Below are 19,183 nucleotides of genomic sequence, written 5' to 3' on the forward strand. Positions count from 1 at the left end.
TTTTTTTAATATTTTTATTTTATTTTATTATTTATTTATTATATGTAAGTACACTGTAGCTGTCTTCAGATGCTCCAGAAGAGGGCATCAGATCTTGTTACAGATGGTTGTGAGCCACCATGTGGTTATGGGATTTGAACTCAGGACCTTCGGAAGAGCAGTCGGGTGCTCTTACCCACTGAGCCATCTCACCAGCCCCTGTTGTTGCTTTATAGGCTTATTTATTTTTATTTTATGTGTATGAGTATTTTACCTGCATAATGCATTGTGTCCACAGAGTCCAACAAAAGGTATCATTCCCTGAACCAGAGGTAGTTGGGGACAGTGGCGAGCTGTTCATGGGTGCTAGGAACCAAACCTACTTCCTCTTTAAGGGCAGAGAGTGCACTTAACCTCTGAACAATTTTTCTAGCTCTGAGTTTTATTTTAATGGAATAATTCAAATATGTAAGAATGTCTTGTCCGGCATTTTCAGATTTTAGCACTTTGTCCAGTATACTCAAATCAGGTGGCACAGCCTTTATTTAACCTAATACTTGGAAGGCAGAAGAGTCGCTTGGAGTCTAAGGCTATCCTGGTCTCTGTAGCAAGTTCCAAGCTAGCCAGGGCTACTAAGGACACCTTGTGTTTTGTTTTTTTGTTTTTGTTTTTTTCTAGATTCTGATAGATTTCACATGCTCCATCAAATGCTACCATGCCAATGTACACATGGGGGATTTATGGGTGGCACTAACTCTTCTTACTGAGTTATCATAAAACCAAAAACTTGAAGTGGTAAAAGGGTATGGAGGGCTTAAGGAGAAATGGATGATAGATATATTTTATTATATAAATGTATGAAAATTTCAAAAGTAAAGATAAAAGATGTGGCAATTCAAATTATTTTTTAAAAGCTGGGCATGGTAGCACTTGCTGGTAACCCAGCACTGGGGAGGTGGGAAGGGATCCCTGGGCCTGACTTGTCCAACAGTCTGACCTAAGTGGTGAGTTCTGGGCCAGTGGAAGACCCTATTTCAGGTACAAACCTCTGAGCAACCAGCTTGAGTGTCTCAACGCACTCAAAGCGTGTTAGCAAACGGCATCTTCCTCAGCACAGTCCCTGAGAAGAGTTAAAGGCAGATAACTCATTTACAAGAAAGGTGGTGACCCCTGGTTTATAACTGTCACTAACTAGTTTTTTCTCCATTATGGAGAAGTTGCCAACTAGAGAAAGAGGAAAGGGAGTCAAAAATTCCTACAATATTTGCCTTTGTTTTACCAAACGGATTTTCTACTCCATACTAGTAATGTGCTGATGTAGTAATAGAATTTGAGGGAACACATTTCTGCCAGGGTCAGGAAAGTACCGTCTACGATGGCTCTGATGTGACTCACTGGGAGACCTAGGTGGGTATTTTTTAGAAGCAGTCCAAACAGTTTTGAGTCTATTATCATTTTATAGGTTCTGTTGAGCAGCACTGTAAGCCACCAGGGTAGGAAGATATTTGGAAGCTAGCCCTTGCCTGTTAGCCCTACACGGGGTGTCTTCTCTTCTTGATCCTCATCCTAGTGTTCTAGAGAAAACTTTGATTTGTTCCAGGAGGCCAATCATGTCAAGGAAACACTCTTTAGTGGTTTCTTCTATAAATTACTTACTTGACTTTCTCAAACTTTGTCTGCCTGACCACAACTAATGCTTATGTGTTTTGGAGTGGTGAAGAGTCCACTCCTGACTAGATTGTGTATTTTAGTGAGTCTTTCAGGTGTCTTGTTGGTGGTAGTTTATGTAGGAAATTGTGGTAGAGGTACATTATTGCTTTGTACCAGGAGGATAGCTTGTATTGTACATTTTCTAATTTACTCTTTTAATGTCATGTTGAACTTAGAGAAATCAGAGAGAAATTTTCAGCTTCCTGGGAAATGGGGCAGCTATAAATTATTGAACCCCTTGCTTAAAAGCCAAACAAGCCCATACAAATAGTACACACTCAGTTGTGAGGGAATGTTGACGACTCTATAGCACATCCAAAAAAGCATTACATTCTGAGCATTGTTAAGATCTGGAAGTAAGCCTTTTTATTCCATGCACCCCCATGCCTTCATGTGGTCCTATGGCTTAGGTCCTTTTGTCCTAGGTGGAAAACAAGAATATACAAAAAGAAATCACTACCACCTCCTCTACTTTGTTGTAGGATCAAAGAATTAAGAGTAGAAATTCTTGAATTATTTCTTTTTCTTTAAATCTCGTGTCTGTATAGGGGCGTGTGAGTTTTGAGTCCTGCAGTGTGGGAGGCATTAGATTCCTCTGGAGCTGGAGTCACAGGTCACCTCTGATGTGGGTATTGAGCACAAATCTTCTGGAAGAGAGCAGCCAGGGGCTCTCACTTGATAAGTCATCTCTAGCCCCAGATTCTTAGGGCATTTTCACCTTGTAGAATTCTGCCTGTGTGGAATTTTCCTGATCTCTCTCACTTGACATTATTAATCCTTGCTTTCTAGTCTTTTTCTACTCAGGGTGGTAACAGAAATCTTCCGTTGTTTACTATCAGTCTTTATTTTTTTAAATAATATTTTTTATTTAGTCTTTATAAATTTTATATAATGTACAACTCCACACTTCCCGACTAATACCAGATTCCCTACACACATCATTCTCTCAACTGTGTCTTCTCTTTTGTTAGCCCACTCAATTGAATTAGTGGTGTCCATATATGCATACATGGGGGCTGTCCAATGGGGCGTGGGAAAGCTACCAAGTATCACACCTCAAAAGAGACCACTACAAATACACACTAGCAGCTACCAAATGCCAATAGCTCCTCAGCTAGGAGTTCGGGCTTATGTATCCCTCCCCACTTCATGATGGAATGTTGACTGGCTTGATTCTGTGCAAGAAACCAGAGCAATTCCTGAGTGCAATGGCCCTACTATGTTTAGAAGACACCTTGGCCCCAGTCTTTCCTGCTTGTACCTCTTTAAGTCTTTCCATCACCTTTTCCGATGCTTCCTGAACCTTGAGGTCAGAGCGTATGGTGTAGAGGTCCAATTCATGCCTGAATATTTCACTGACATTCTGTTCTCTGTACTTTGACCAGTTGCAGCCCTGGTGTTAACCAAATCCATTGCACAACTCTTCTGATGAGGACCAAGTCTGGGGGTGTTGAGATATGTGTTTAGAAGGCAGCCCGATGACATGTCTATTTAGCAAAATCACATCAGTGCTTTCCTTAACCCATCAGACCTGTGAGTTCCCCAGCTACAGGTTCTCGGATAGGTTTATATTACTAAGCATCTGTAACATTTTCATGGGCTTTAGGATCAGATCTCAAACTTTATGCCAAAAGCTCTTTTGTTGTTTTTAAAGAAGCCAGATAATAGTGGTTGGTATACACCTTTAATCCTAACATTTGGAGACAGAGGCCAGCAGATCTCTGAGTTCAAGGCAGTTTAATCTAAGGAGCTATAGCTCTAGGACAGTTAGGGCTATACAGAGAAACCCTGTCTTAAAAAACCAAAGAAAAGAAGGAAGGTGTTGCCAGAAACATTTTTTTCTCAGTCAAATCAGAGACCATTTTAAATGCAGGAGTGAGAAAATGGTGAATAATTACACCTATTCCTGGAAGCTTTTGTGTTCCTTGGTAATTACATGTTGTTGTCTTGGGTTCTGTTTCTTTGATAGGTTCCTGAAAACTCTATGGCTGTCTTGAATTTAATGGAATTCAGTGCTAGCAGAAAACTGGAGCATACATTCCACAGCAAGGCTTGTGAAGCAATGGAGATGCTTCCATCCTTTATGTTGACAGAAGTCAGTTTGGGGGTGTGCTTGGTGGATCTCACAAGAGTGGGGAACCTTTTTTTAGATTGGAAAGCTTTCTTAGCAGTTAGACAGGAAGGAGTCAGTTCTGTGAAAGGAGAATAGCAAGTTTTCTTGTCAGGCTACATACCCCAGACTTTCTCTTCAGTTCTAAGCTTTTCCAGCTTTGGTTAAAATCAGGTTCCTGTTTTGGGGTTCAGAGCTCTAAATATTCAGTGTGTTGCTCCACTGCAGGGTGAGAAAGACTGGCAGAAGTATGAGACTGCACGGCGTCTGAAGAAGTGTGTGGACAAGATCCGAAATCAGTATCGGGAAGACTGGAAGTCCAAAGAGATGAAAGTTCGTCAGAGAGCTGTAGCACTGTACTTCATTGATAAGGTGGGGACAGGTTCCTTTGTCCATATTGGGCAGTTCTGTTTACAAGTATAGTTAATGTCTAGAGTATAGGGATCAGGAATATATATCTGCTGTGTGGTTTATAATCCAAATTTACTTCAGTAGGAAAAGTAAATGTGGATACAAAGAAAGAGGCATGTACAGTATGTTTGCTGTTGAGCAGTCTCTATAACAAGAGGATCTGCATAAACTGAACATTATTTGCTTGTTTGGTTGGTTGGCTTTGGTTTTTTGAGACAGGGTTTCTCTGTGTAACCCTGACCGTCCTCGAACTCATTTTGTAGACCAGGCTGGCCTCAAACTCAGAAACCCCCTTGCCTCTGTCTCCCAAGTGCTGGGATTAAAGGTGTGCGCCACTACTGCCCAGCTGTTTGTTTTTTTTAATAGCTGTGATGTTCAAGCTTTTTGACCATAATCTATACTGCAAAAGTACTTACTTTATGTCAAAATCCAACATAACATTTTTATTAATGTGAAATTAAATTGGAAGTTGCACAAACCACTGGTTAACTAGTAGCATTGAATTCTGCTCATTATTTCCCATTTCATTCTTTTAGAAAATGATGATTATAACCTATATAATTCTTAAAAAGTATGATTTATGATAATTGCAGTTTGAAAGATAGTGCTATAGACTTCAGTTTTTTAGTGCTCAGATTTTTTTCTTCATTTTACACTTACATTTTAGCCCCAATTCTGAATTCACACAAAATTGATAATAGATTTTAATCTGACTGTTCTCATGAAAGCATTTGTTGCCTTGTTTTAATTTTTTCTTCTTCTATCTCTACTCTTAAGGACGGAGTAGAGAAACTTGGGTCTCTGGGTATTCCTGAGATCTCCCTCTCCCTCTCCCCCTCCCCCCTCCCCCTCCCCCTCCACCCCCACCCCTCTCTCAGATTTATTTGTTATTTAAGTACACTGTAGCTGTCTTCAGACCATAAGAGGATGTCAGATCTTATTACAGATGGTTGGGAGCCATCATGTGGTTGCTGGGCTCTTAACCACTGAGCCATCTCTCTAGTCCCGTGACTTTCTTACGGGTTGAGTTTCTAGGTTATGTAGACTGATGTTCCATCTACAAAATTGGGTGCTTCTGTTTTAGAGTGTCCTTAAGATCATATGTGGTCTATGTTTTTTCACTGACATTCATCTCTTTCTGAACAACTCTATTCCCTTTCCTGCACAGCTTGCTCTGAGAGCAGGCAATGAGAAGGAAGAAGGAGAGACGGCAGACACTGTAGGCTGCTGTTCACTGAGAGTGGAACACATCAATCTACACCCAGAATTGGATGGTCAGGAGTATGTGGTGGAATTTGACTTTCCTGGGAAGGACTCAATCAGATACTATAACAAAGTCCCAGTTGAGAAACGAGTAAGTTCATGTGGCCTGTGCTTCTCTAGCTTGCTCTTTTTACTTGTTTGTTTATTCAGCAAATATTTTTGAGGGCTTTTGTATGCTCTGCATTTTGATGAACTCTAGCAAAATTGATCTCAAAGAAAGAAGAGAGATCCTGCTTGGTGTATTGTGTACCTCATTTTAGCCCTGCCCTGCAACCTCTGCTACATTGCTGGGAACCTGTGGCCATCTCTGGAAGCAGTTTATAACAGAGTCTGCAGAGAGTTAGCCTTTACAGATAACTCAATGTTAAGATTGAACCCAGCCACTTTAGTGATTTAAGCATATCACAGCATCTCCTAGTCATGTTGTGCACTTGTTATCTTATGCCTTTTCTTAGCCCCAGGCCAAGTACCAACCGAATAAAATGGCAATCTTTCAGTTCTCAGTCTCTAAGCTCATCTCTGTAGACCCATGAGATAGGCATATAGGTACTTACTACTTTTGCCCATTAGATAACAGTGGGTACCAGTTAAATTGAGTAACTAGCGTAAGCACAGATTGGCTATAAGGGAGTGATTTTGTTCTTAGGAAGTAGATGCCAGGATGTTTGATGCTACAGGGCTACAGTGTATACCACAAATGGCTGAGAATGGATTTATACATGCAGAACAGGAATTTGGGTATAATATATATAGGTTATCTTTATGCCTTTTCTCTTTTTTGAAAGTTATTGTGAGTTTGAAATTATTTCTAGAAATTCTAAAATAATAATTGGACTTGTTTTAGGTTTTTAAAAACTTACAACTGTTTATGGAGAACAAGCAGCCTGAGGATGATCTTTTTGATCGACTTAATGTGAGTAAGCGCAGGACACTAGGCTAGAGTCCATGGCAATCTCAAGCTCCTGGGGTCAAGAGTTGTCAAAGGGTATTTGGACTGTCCATTCAGTCTAGATTGTCCAGTGACATTCTACATATCCTTCCTCCCTTGGGGCACTCAGTCATCTGTAACCAGAAGCAGACCCTCCCTCCTTCCCCCTCCCACCACCCTGTGTTTGGTGCTGTGGATTACTACCAGAGCCACAAAGCAGAGCGAATTGAGCTTTCCATGTATCTTTCCCTCTTTCTTTCATCCTTTCATGAGATGCCCAGCTGCCTTTGCTACAGACCTAAGACTTTCACTTGCTTTCTTTACTGGGAAAGATATTTATAAGAAGAACAAATTGGTTGTCTTGAAGTTAAGATTAAAGTAGTTTATAGAAAGGCACTGTGCAATCCTGTATTTTGGAATTATTTTTCCTCTTTGCTAACTTCCTCCATGAAGGACAGGACAGTAACTGACAGGATGGTGGCAGCACGGGCACAATGACTCCTAGTGTTCACTGTCAGGGAAAGGGTGATTGGGTGATTATCTCAGTTCCACTATCCTCTTTGTTGTCTTGTTTAATGCAGACTGGTATTCTAAATAAGCATCTTCAGGATCTCATGGAGGGCCTGACTGCCAAGGTGTTCCGTACCTACAATGCCTCCATTACACTCCAGCAGCAGCTTAAAGAGCTCACAGCTCGTAAGTAATGCTCTGTGTGGTTGTCCTTGGGATGGTGCCAGTTTCCTTCTCTTCATTCTTTCCTGCCAACCTCTTGAAGAGGCTTTGCTGTCTAAGCAAAACCAAGGCCTTTCTTCCCACTGCTGCCGCAAACTCTAGATTAATCTCATAGAATACTGACAAGAGCTTTGCATGTGGTCTAAAAAATTTTGTGTTTTCTCTGTGTTACTTACAAGCTCGCAGGGTATAGACAGTGGTGTTAAATTGGGGAGAATAGAGTTATCACCGTTACCAGAAAAATCTTTTTTCATTTTTTCTTTTTGGTCTTCATAATAGTATGTAATAATTACTTCTGGAACCTTAGAACTTCTTTTCCTCTCCATTTAAAAGAAACTCTCACACTGTAGCTAAAGGCTGGCCACAATTCATTATGTGATCCAAGCTAGTGAACCTTCTGCTTCAGCCTCCCCACAGCTGAGACTGTAGTCAAGAGCCACCCTTGCTGGCTCCTGCCACTTGATTTTCCACTGTCTTCTATAAATGTATTAAATGGTCTTAGAAGAGCCAGAGATGGTGTGCTGGAGATCAATAATTTAGGATTGGTTTAAACAGTGGCTAAAAAGCCTGTAGGTGTTGGTGGCAGCCTAGCACTTGGAAGCAGAGGCAAACAAATCTCTTGAGTTTGAAGCTAGCCTGGTCTGTAGAGCAAGTTCAAGGACCCTGTCTTAAAAGAACGCCCCATCCCCACTCCCACCCCTCCACAAAAATGAAAGAGAGTCAGATCCCTAGAACTAGAGTAATAGATGGTTGTGAGCCACCACAGGAGTAGTAGAAACCAAACCCTGGTCCTCTGCATGAGCAGCAAGTGTTTTTAACCACTGAACCTTCTCTGCAGCCCCTGCAATATAGCTTAGGATCCCTTCATCTCATTCTCCTATAATCATTTCTTCTAGTACAGTTGCAGCATTTGCTGCAGGCTACATCTGTCTGGTAAGTGGGAGACAGGGAAGAAGAAAAGCAGTATAAGGGTCTGAGGGTTTGGGGTTTTTTGTTGTTGTTGTTTTTTGTTTTGTTTGTTTGTTTAAAGATGTATTTGTTTTATGTGAGTACACTGTTACTGTCTTCAGACATACCAGAAGAGGGTATTGGATTCCATTACAGATGATTATGAACCACTGTGTTGTTGCTGGGAACTGTACTCACAACCAACCATCTGGAAAGCAAGCAGTCAGTACTCTTAACAGCTGAGCCATCTCTCCAGGCCCAACTCCTGAAGTTTTTAAGAAACAAAACCAAAAATGTAGATTTCCCTGTAATATTACAGACAAGCTGGACAGTAATTATAGCTACTCAGGAACTTAGTAGTTTAGAGACCACCTGGACTTCATAATGAGACCTGGACACAAAATCCAGTAAGGGTAAAGAAAAATAAAAACGAGCCTCAGAATTCCTCTTGTCACAGAAACTCATTCAGACTTATGCAGAAATTTACTACCTTTGACTCAAATGTTAACCTTGAAACTTGGTTATGGTAATCTGAAGGTCTGTAAAAACATCTCAGAGATGAAATCCCTAGAAGACATTTCATGTGTATATTCTTGGTATACAAATTGACCCTCTTACTATTATATTTCTTTGTAGCTGATGAGAATGTACCAGCGAAGATTCTATCTTATAACCGTGCCAATCGAGCTGTTGCAATTCTTTGTAACCACCAGAGGGCGCCACCAAAGACCTTTGAGAAGTCAATGATGAACTTGCAATCTAAGGTATGGAGGGTCCAAAGGTAGGGTAGCAAAGGGAGTCCATATGTGATATCATCTGAAAATGGGAGGCTTCTGGAATCTGACCTAGTGTGGCCTGAGATAACAGCAGGCTAATCTGGGTCAGTTTAGAAAGATTTTTTTCTGCAGATAACAGATGGAAAGAATTTGATAGTATCATAGTGTTTGTTTTTTTTTTTCCTAAAATATTTGTGCTGGAGACACAAGTTCTCTATGAACCGCTTTCTGTTTTGAAGTGCTAACGTTGACATACCACTGAATTGCTAATTGTTGTCCTTGTTACACTTAATGAAAATGGAAATCTTCGTGTTAGAATGCTTGCCTTGTATGCAGCATGCTCTGGGCTCCATCCCTAGCATGACAAAAGTCAAGTCTCAGTGCTCTGGCTAAGAAACATGACAGGAAGATACACTTCAGTGGCAGAACCTACCTTTGCTTGTCTACCATACATGAAGCCCCGGGCTTGATCCCCAAAGCAGAAGCAGGGGAAGGGAGAGGAATCATGTTACATTGTTTGAAGTTTAAAAGATGGTGAAGCAATGGCAATTCACTCCTGATCCTAGAACAACTATTTACATTGGTTGAGGTGTGTCAGATATGACTGTGTCAGGGTCCTGCACACAGTCTGTGGCATAGGAATAAGTATCCTCATTTAAGTTCTTGAGGTGGTCCTAATAATTATAAAGTTTAAGACAGTGATAATAAAAGTGACATTTCCAGAGTTCTGCAACACTGTAATGCACAACAGGAAAGTATTCAGCATCTGTTGGCAATAGGCACAGGACAAGTTATTTCTTTGGGTTCTTGCTCACAGTTAAAGAGGAAATAATGTCAACTAGAGAGTAGCCAAAGTACAGACACTTTTTTTTATTCAAATTTATGGAATTCTCATCTTCCCAAGTGCTAGGATTAAAGCTGACTGCCATCACACCCAGCTCAGGCCTGTTGCTTTACAAGATGATCTGAGTTTGAACTGGCATTACGTTTCCTCATTCTGTTCAGGGGTCAAAAGCACCACAGACGTGAACTTCTTCCTCCCTGTGAAATAATCTCATTGTGTTCCCCATTGGTGCTGAAAAAAAAAATACTGACTTTCTTCTCCCCTGATTGCAGACAGCCTCCTTCATGCATATATTNTCTGCAGAGACACCTATTGACTGCATAAATAAAAGAACTGCTTGTGTGTTAGAGCTTCTTCCTAAGATCTATGTCTCTATTACGTTTCTCTCTAACTTCATGGATCCTGTTGGGTCCTGACCATTTATTTCCATCTCTAAAAAAAAAAAAAAAAAAAAAAAAAAAAATTTATGGAATTCTATACTTGGACAATTTACTTTTAGAAACTGCTTTGCAATGAAACTTAACACATATTTTCAGGCTCAGAATATTCCCCTATTGAGATTTCTCCAAGATGAAAATACAGGCATAATGTATATTAATCTAAAGCTACAACCTAGAGACTTTGATACCACTGGCCTGAAAGGATCTCCAGATCCACAGTGAGTGAATCTCTAATCTGTGCGTAAGGTCAGCAAAGCATGACGGTCAGCACACTAAGAACCCCACAGACTGACCGTTTTAGCATGTGCCTTTGCTTTGCCCCATTAGCTGTAGACCCTCTGACACTGCTTACTTTCCTCATGTGTTGTCATTCCAAGCCCAGAATAAATAAAGGATGAGTATCAGGTGCTGTTTACACAGTTCAGGAGACCCTTCCTGGAGAATGAGGAGGTCATTTGTTGCTCTCATTCTGAAACCACTGTTTTAGCAGCTCAGGCTGCCTGCCAAAGAAGCCCTCCAAGTGTAGGAACCTTCTCCAGTGTGCCCACAAAGTAAACACACGCCCAGTTGCCTAGTCAGTCAATGGAGTCTTTGAGAGAATTTGACATAGCTTGCCAGTTTAGCATTCACAGAAATGGTTAAGACTGTGACTTGCTGTATTTCTAGTATAAGAAGCATCTGCCTAGTTGTGACTCCAATGCTTTTGTGTGCAAAGTCAGTTTTAGTACCCTTGAACAACATAGATATTGGAAGAAAGCCACTAACAGTAAACATTTAATGATTCTCTCACAATGGTGAATTGTTTCTAATCTTGGGCTGCATTTTATGTGGGTACCCCACCCCTACCCCCGGCAGGGTAGAGGATGGCAATGGGTGTGGTGTTTTCCTAACAAATTTTAGGCTTACTCAACAACAACCCAATGTGTGTAAGTCAAACTCCAGTATCATCATAATGCTGTTTCTAAGCAACACCCAAAGCAGAATTTAGGTTTTGAGGGTTCAACAAGCAGGAAAGAATGATGGAGTTGTTCTGTCTCTTCCTTGTAGATATGGATTCCTTTATGGAGGGAAAAACTTCAATTGATGCTTATTGAATGATGACTAATTTTCTTCTCACTTTAGACTTATATACTTTCTAAAATAGTAAGCCAAGTTGAAGCAATTCCTCATTGATGTCTACTTGCGAGTTTATAATTTCCTGGGATATCCTCTTTATCCTTTCCCAAAGCTGGCAATTCTTTCCCAGATTTGGCAGGCTTGCTTAGCAGATTATGTGTATCTCCTATGGTAGTCTCAGAAAGAATAATCCCAGCATTTGAGAGTCAGGGGCAGGAAGATCACTGAGTTTTTAAGGCCAGCTTAGTCTACAGAGTGAGTTCTAGTCCCTCCCTCCCTCCCTCCCTCCCTTCCTCCCTCCCCCTCTCTCTTTTCTTTCCTTTCTTTCTTTTCCTTTCTTTCTTTCTTTCTTTCTTTCTTTCTTTCTTTCTTTCTTTCTTTCTTTCTTTCTTTCTTTCTTTCTTTCTTTCTTCCTGTCTTCCTTTCTTTCCTTTCTTTCCTTTCTTTCCTTTCCTTTCTTTCCTTTCTTTCCTTTCTTTCCTTTCTTTCCTTTCTTTCTTTCCTTTCTTTCCTTTCTTTCCTTTCTTTCTTTCTTGCCTCTGCCTCCCGAGTGCTGGGATTAAAGGTGTGAGCCACTAGTCTCTTTCTAACTAAGTAACTAACTAACTAATTAACTAACTAACTAAGTAACTAACTAACTAGTAAACAAAAGAATGCTAAAGCCTGGCATAGGATTCACTTGGAAATAGCTGTCATCTGGGTCCTCCTCTGTTTTCTAAAGCCAGAGTGTTTTCCTGGAAGAGTACAACCAGATTTCCAGTTTACTCTTATAGAACCTTATATTGTTTAAAGTTCACTGAGAACATAAATGAGCAGCAGACGACAGCAGCTGGATTGTTTTCTGCAGTCACTGTCCATCATTTTCATAAAGCCTTTTTGTACTAGAAAACACTGACAGCTCCCAGTTTTACGTTCTAAGATGGAGCTCTTTTCCCTCTCCAGGTCATTTTATTCCTAACTGTACTGCTGTTTTTCTCTGTCTAGATTGATGCCAAGAAAGATCAGTTAGCAGATGCTCGAAGGGACCTGAAAAGTGCTAAGGCTGATGCCAAAGTCATGAAGGATGCAAAGACCAAGAAGTAGGTACCTGATACTGTACCAGGGGTTGGATAAGAGAGAGCAGTTGGCACCATCACTCAGAGGCCCTAGTGTTCCAGCTCACATGGTCTCATTATGTAGCCTTGACTTCGTAGGATAAACCACCATTCTCAGCTGTTTTTCAAAGACTTCTTGAGGAAGTTTTCCATGGCTTTCTCCTTTAAGCAGTACATGAGGATGCTTACTTGTTCTTGTCCAAAGGTCAGTCTTAATGTATGATTCTGCCATTCTTCCAGGGTAGTAGAGTCAAAAAAGAAGGCTGTACAGAGACTAGAAGAGCAGCTGATGAAGCTGGAGGTTCAAGCCACAGATCGAGAGGAGAACAAACAAATTGCCTTGGGGACCTCCAAACTCAATTACCTAGACCCTAGGATCACAGTGGCTTGGTAAGTGTTAGGCCTGTGTAGAGCTCCTGCTGTTGGTTAAGGAAAGGCAGAAAGTCTCTGGGAGTATTGCTAGCTCCCTCATGCCCTGTCTATAACCCAGTACTTAGGAGGCAAAAGCAGGATGGTCGATGCAAGTTTGAAGACAAGTTTAAATAAAATAAGAACGAGTTTTAAAAAGCATAGAGGGAAGAAAGGCACAGCAAAGAATTAAGAACGTAGATCCAAGAAACCTACACAGAGGTAGAGTCTATTCTACAAAGGCACATAGATACTCTATTGTTCATAGATACAAAGCTCCTTCCCTTCCTTATTTCATATATACATAGTACTACCCCATTTCTGCTTCTCCCTCTCTGTGTACCCAGTCCCATTGCACATCATCAGGCTGGAAGGGAAGGGAAGCTTACACACCTGGGAACAGCTTTGGAGAACTGGTTTAGTTTACTGGGGAGGACAGAGGTTTAACCTGGCTACCAGCTACACAACCACCTCTGGTGAAGTAAAGAGGAAGGGGAGGGGGAGTGACCTCACGTTGCCAATCTCAGGATGAGATTTCCAGGTTTTGGACACACCTAGACCCTACTCTTGCTCCAGACTTGCTTCCCCTGGCCCTACTGCTCCCTTGCCCCACACAGTAGCATCCAAGCAAGTGGATAATTTCTGAAGATGTTTAAATATCTCAAGTTCTTATAGATCAGAGACCTAGCTTTGTGCTTGTGTTGCGTGTGTGTGTGTGTGTGTGTGTACTTCCACAACGTATATGAGGAGTCTCCTGCAGTTTGGCAAGAGTTAGTAGATTCTCTCCTTCCATCATGTGGGTCCCAGCAATCCAATATAGGCATTTTCTAGATTGAGATTCCCTTTCCCTGAAAAATCTAGCTGGGTCGAGTTGAACAACAGCAGGTCACCCGCAGAGGCACCTCACCATTCCTTGGATTAACTGTTGAGAAGCAGTGTGGTGGTGGTCAGACTTAACTGCATAGTGTGAAGTACCAGCTGCACTGTCTAGTGGCATAAGGACCCTATTCTTTACCATCTCTGCATGGTTGTCACTTAAAGTCTACCTTTTTTGTTTGTATATCAAAGTAGTAATGCCTACTTTAGAGATCTCTGAGATAAAGAATGAGGTGATAAAATAAAGTCCTTTGAATGTTTTGGTGTACCAGAAAACTCTGAACCCCTGCTATGGGTTATCATTGAGCTAGACTAATCTCCTTTGTTGTCTCCATATTTATTTACTTGTTTGTTTATTTTTTATTTTTTGCAGGTGCAAAAAATGGGGGGTCCCAATTGAGAAGATTTACAACAAAACCCAGAGGGAGAAGTTTGCTTGGGCCATTGATATGACTGATGAGGACTACGAGTTTTGACCAGTCTCAGCAGGAGTTCTGTGAAAAGGAACAATGTGGTTTGGGGAAGATGGATAAACTGAGCCTCACTTGCCCTCACAACCGAGGGAGAGGCCACAAGTCTTAACAAACCAACATCTTTGCAAAAAGATAGACCTGGAGATACTATAAGGGAGAGCTGAGCCAGTTGTCCTATGGACAACTTATTTAAAAATATTTCAGATATCAAAATTCTAGCTGTATGATTTGTTTTGAATTTTGTTTTTATTTTCAAGAGAACAAGTGGATGGGAATTTGTCAGCATCCTGCCAGGCAAATTCAGTTTTGCTGCAATGTTTGGATTCTCTCAGCTACTGTATGTGAAGTCTGATTATATTGGTGCGTTTTTACAGTTAGGGTTTTGCAATAACTTCTATATTTTAATAGAAACGAATTCCTAAACTCCCTCCTCTCCCCTATTTCAGGAATTTAAAATTAAGTAGAACAAAACAAAAACCCAGCGCACCTATTACAGCTGTCATTCTATCGTCATGGGAATCAGTTTTCATTAAACTTGAAGCAGTTGTGACATCGGCAGTGTTTTGGTTCAGACACCTATTCACAGAAAAGCATGATGGGAAAATATTTCCTGACTTGAGTGTTCCTTTTTAAATGTGAATTTTTATTTCGTTTTAATTATTTTAAAATATTTAAGCCTTCTTCTTGATCTTAAAGATCGTGTAGCTTGGGGTTGGGGAGGGATGAAGGGCGAGTGAGTCTAAGGATAATGAAACAATCAGTGACTGAAACCATTTTCCCGTCATCCTTTGTTCTGACCATTCTTTGTACCCTTTAAGAGATCCATCATTTTCTTTGGAAACCCCAGTCTTTCATTTGAAAGATTTTATTGTATAAAAACTTCCACAGGTCAATAAATTTAGAGGAAAATGAGAATTTGGTCCAAGAAAACCAAAAACCAAAACAAAACAAAAAAGGAAAAATAATCAAGATTTTAGGGCTTTTATTTTTTTCTTTTGTAATTGTGTAAAAAATGGAAAAAAAACATAAAAAGGAAAAATTTAATGTGAAGACTTTTTTTTTTTTTTTTGCTATAATCATTAGTTTTAGAGACATTGTTAGTTAGTGTGTGTGCAGAGTCCATTCCCACATCTTTCCTCAAGTATCTTCTATTTTTATCATGAATTCCCTTTTAATCAACTGTAGGTTATTTAAAATAAACTCCTACAACTTAACGGAAACTTAGTGTCTGCCTGTTTGTGAACGAGGTCCCAGGCCAGAGTAAAGGCTGAGGGCTGAGATTTAGTGCAGTTCATGGTCTATTCATTCAGGTCAGGTCGGTTCCTCCCAATGGGAAGATGGTATGTGCTTGTCCTGGAAGTACATCTGTCCTGATGTGGAATAAAGAGTATCAGAGTCTCCATCCCTAAAGATAGCCCCAGAAAGCAAGGGAGTGTACAATAAACCTTTAGGAACTGCCTAAGCCCAGTGTGGGCAGTGCCAACTGAGCGGGACAGCCTTGTTTATTTGGGAAACAATTGTAGAGAGCTTTCCATGTGTACTGAACAGAAACAGGATAGCTTGCTTATATGATGAAGGCTCCAGTCTGTACTGAGTACCAGATCTTAGAAGCCTCTCAGATGGAGTGAAGATTCTGCATTGATTGGTTGAAGGAGTTAACTGTAACAAGCCCAGAGTTCTGGATACCCCAAAGTAGCCATAATCCCTACCAAGCGTTCCTTCTGTTACCCTAAGTCTGAAATTCAAGATGAGAAGGTGAACTCCAGACTAAAGGGAAGGTCCAAATGGGCCACCAATTGAAGGGCCCACACCTGAGCTTGTTGGCACACGAAGTCTATTCAGAACCACCTTCCTTAATGGTCTCAGTTATCACTGATGCTGGGACCACAGCAGCAAACTCTTGGTTCTTTGAATCTTGAACTTCATTGGCTATTGAAGGCAGCACTTACTCCTGAGAATAAAAACAGTATAACATCACTGTTTGGAACCAAGAACATTATAGCCAGGTGTTTTTGAATTCTGTAGTGTTGAGTTAGCCAGACAGAATGTTAGAACAGGAGGCCTTTGGTAACCAACCAATACTCTGGCTGGTAGCTGGTAAGAAATGATCCTTAGTTTTGGGACCTGGTAACAAAGATAACACAGCAAATAGCAAAGTGCATTCCAGGCAGTGGTGGCAGACCTCTAAGGAAAGCCACAGAGCACGCGTGAATCTCAGCTGATCCTGACTGGGACTGAGAAGAGGCTGCCAAGATTGGGGCAGCAGTGGACTATGGGAGAGCTAATGAATTTTAGAAGTATATAAGGCTCTAAACGATGCTTGGGCTTGGAGAATACGAGTAAACCCGTCATCCTTGATGACTCGGCACATCTCAATTCTAGCTCATATGCAAGAGCAGAAGCCAGATGGGCAGCATCTGAGAAATCCCTTTCTGTGGGCAAAGGGGAGTGCTTCTATGTGGCACCCAAGCTACACATCACCCACACTCTTGCCATCTGTGCAGCAAGTGCATTGTCCCTTCCAAAAACTGGGACCTAACAACTGACACATTAAAAAATGAAAAGAGCCACTTCACACCCCAGCCTTTTCAGCCACAACCTCTCCATAGTTTCACAATCAAGTACCTGCGGGCACTGTCATTCCCCACCCTCTGCATTCAGTGTCTACCTCAGCCCCCTCCCTGCGTTTTAACCCTGGTCACCAGTGACCAAACAACAAGGAGAGAATACAGTCTATGATCACCATCTTGCCTAAGCTCTTTTGGGGTGGAATTGAAAGCTGTTACTTTACATTCCATAAATGCAACGTTGTAATAAGTGATATTTAGTAACTACTGACAAGTTCATCCATCATCATGGGTCAGTTTTAGATCACTTTTCATCCCTCACACCCATTTGCAGCTATTCTACACTCCCATATGCATCTTCTACTGGTCTCAGGTTTATTCTCTAAACATGTCTTATGGACATTTTATTTGAAAGGACTCATAGTATATGACCACTCCTTGTAAAAGTGCCTCTCTGGCTGTTTGTTGCTGAGACACCTTTAATGTAGCTGTCATGGTTCTTCTCATTTCATGTAGCTGATGCAATCACACTCCTGAGCTCTGCACGCACTGTCAGCCACACACTTCTGCAGGATATCCACAGAAACCTGGAGGACAGCTCAGGACTTGCTATTCTAAGCCTGTTGGGCTCTGGGTTTCCTGTGTGTGAAAAGCACATTCACTGAACCAGGTAGTCTCCGCCTTTGGTTCCTTTCTTCCAATCTCATATCTAGTAATTTGTCAACTTTGAAATTCTTTCCTAAATACTTGTGCCACATATAGGCATTTCCCCAATTTTTAGAATTTCTTAAATTTTTTAAACATTTTTTTCTAGGAAGAACTTTTATTTCGGCCCTTGCAAATCCTTCCTATAAGACATTCTCAATTTGTTTTGAACAAAAGAGCACTTCTTGGAGAACATATTGCCCTGAAATGACCTCAGTCAAGCTAGTTTTGGATGCTTATAAGTAGTCCCTGACAAATCAGTAAACAGGGAGGGAGAAAAGACTTAACAGACTTTTCCCACAACCCTAAGTAAGCAGCCTTTTTGAAATTACCATATAGGTTTTTTAGGTTAAATAATTATGCTGTACTTACTTTTTTTTTTAAAAAATCAGAGAAAATATTTATGAAAAACAAGTGATCATCATTGCAGAAGCTGGGGCTAGTGGTATAGGCCAGAGGTAGGACCCTTGGTCCTAGGGTCTGCCTGTAACACTATAAAACCACAATCACCAAAACCCTCAATGTAATTAATTCCCAAAGTTGGGCAGAGGCTCACTGTACTAACTGCTATGCCTGTACTTACACTGGAGAATCCTTATAGCTGGGTAGTGGTAGCGCACGCCTTTAATCCCAGCACTTGGGAGGCAGAGACAGGCGGATTTCTGAGTTCGAGGACAGCCTGGTCTACAGAGTGAGTTTCAGGACAGCCAGGGCTACACAGAGAAACCCTGTCTCAAAAACAAAAAACAAAAGAGAGAATCCTTATAACATGTTTAAAACAATCCAATGATTATCAGCCTTAGCATATATCTGTGGAAGATATTGTCAAATTAAGGCAATTAAGCTTAAATTAAAATTCCCAGTGACAGCAGATCTGCCCTATATACTGTCTGGGTAGAAGTTACAAGGAGTGTATTTTTCAAACTCCAACTTCATATGTAAGATGGGTGCATCTTAGAGCTAGAGAGATGCTTAAGGGGTTAAGAACACTTGTTACTCTTGCAGAGGATTGGTGTTTGGAACCAAACAACCACATGGTGGCTCACAGCCAACCAAGTAACAGTTCCAGGTGATCCAATAATCTCTTCTGACCTCTGTGCACCAGGAACACACTGGTGTGCATACATATACACAAGCAAAGCACTCATACACAAATTTTAAAAAGGTGGGTACAACTTACATGTAAATTATTATTCAATAAGTCTGGGCTTTCAGAAGCAGTGAGGACAATGTGCTTTGATAACATTGGATGGTTCTCTCATGGTGAAAAAGGCAGACTCAAGGCTGGAGAGATGGCTCAGCAGTTAAGAGCACTGACTGCTCTTCCAGAGGTCCTGAATTCCCAGCAACCACATGGTGGCTCACAACCATCTGTAATGATATCTGATGCCCTCTTCTGGTGTGCCTCAAGACAGCAATGGTACACTCATATGTAATAAGTGAATCTTTAAAAAAAGAAAAAGACAGACTCAAAGATTCATGCAAAGTTTACTGATAGAACTGAATGTAGGGAATCAATATTTATACATGGGGGGCTGGAGAGATGGCTCAGCGGTTAAGAGCACCGACTGCTCTTCCGGAGGTCCTGAGTTCAAATCCCAGTAACCACATGATGGCTCACAACCATCCATAATGAGATTTGATGCCCTCTTCTGGTGTGTCTGAAGACAGCTACAATGTACTTAAATAAATCTAAAAAAAATATTTATAAATGGTTTTCAACAATCCTGTTCAAATTATACATGTGCCACCAAACACATACTTGGCATTTTAATCATTCATCTTTAAACCTTTGTACTTCCT

The 19,183-nt window shown here is 40.9% G+C and overlaps 1 protein-coding gene across 1 annotated transcript in view; it reads left to right on the forward strand.

Moving 5' to 3' along the window:
• Top1 (DNA topoisomerase I) overlaps nt 1-15,328 on the forward strand; it is an 80,117-nt gene extending 64,789 nt beyond the window's left edge. The window contains exons 14-21 of the mRNA XM_021192205.1: nt 4,028-4,171; nt 5,379-5,564; nt 6,318-6,386; nt 6,983-7,097; nt 8,718-8,845; nt 12,242-12,336; nt 12,592-12,741; nt 14,009-15,328. Coding sequence (XP_021047864.1) covers nt 4,028-4,171; nt 5,379-5,564; nt 6,318-6,386; nt 6,983-7,097; nt 8,718-8,845; nt 12,242-12,336; nt 12,592-12,741; nt 14,009-14,111 — 990 coding nt within the window. The 3' untranslated portion in view covers nt 14,112-15,328. The remainder of the gene's footprint in view (nt 1-4,027; nt 4,172-5,378; nt 5,565-6,317; nt 6,387-6,982; nt 7,098-8,717; nt 8,846-12,241; nt 12,337-12,591; nt 12,742-14,008) is intronic.
• The last annotated feature ends 3,855 nt before the right edge of the window (nt 15,329-19,183 follow it).

The sequence above is a fragment of the Mus pahari genome, chromosome 3 (genome assembly GCF_900095145.1).
Source record: "Mus pahari chromosome 3, PAHARI_EIJ_v1.1, whole genome shotgun sequence".
NCBI lineage: Eukaryota > Metazoa > Chordata > Mammalia > Rodentia > Muridae > Mus > Mus pahari.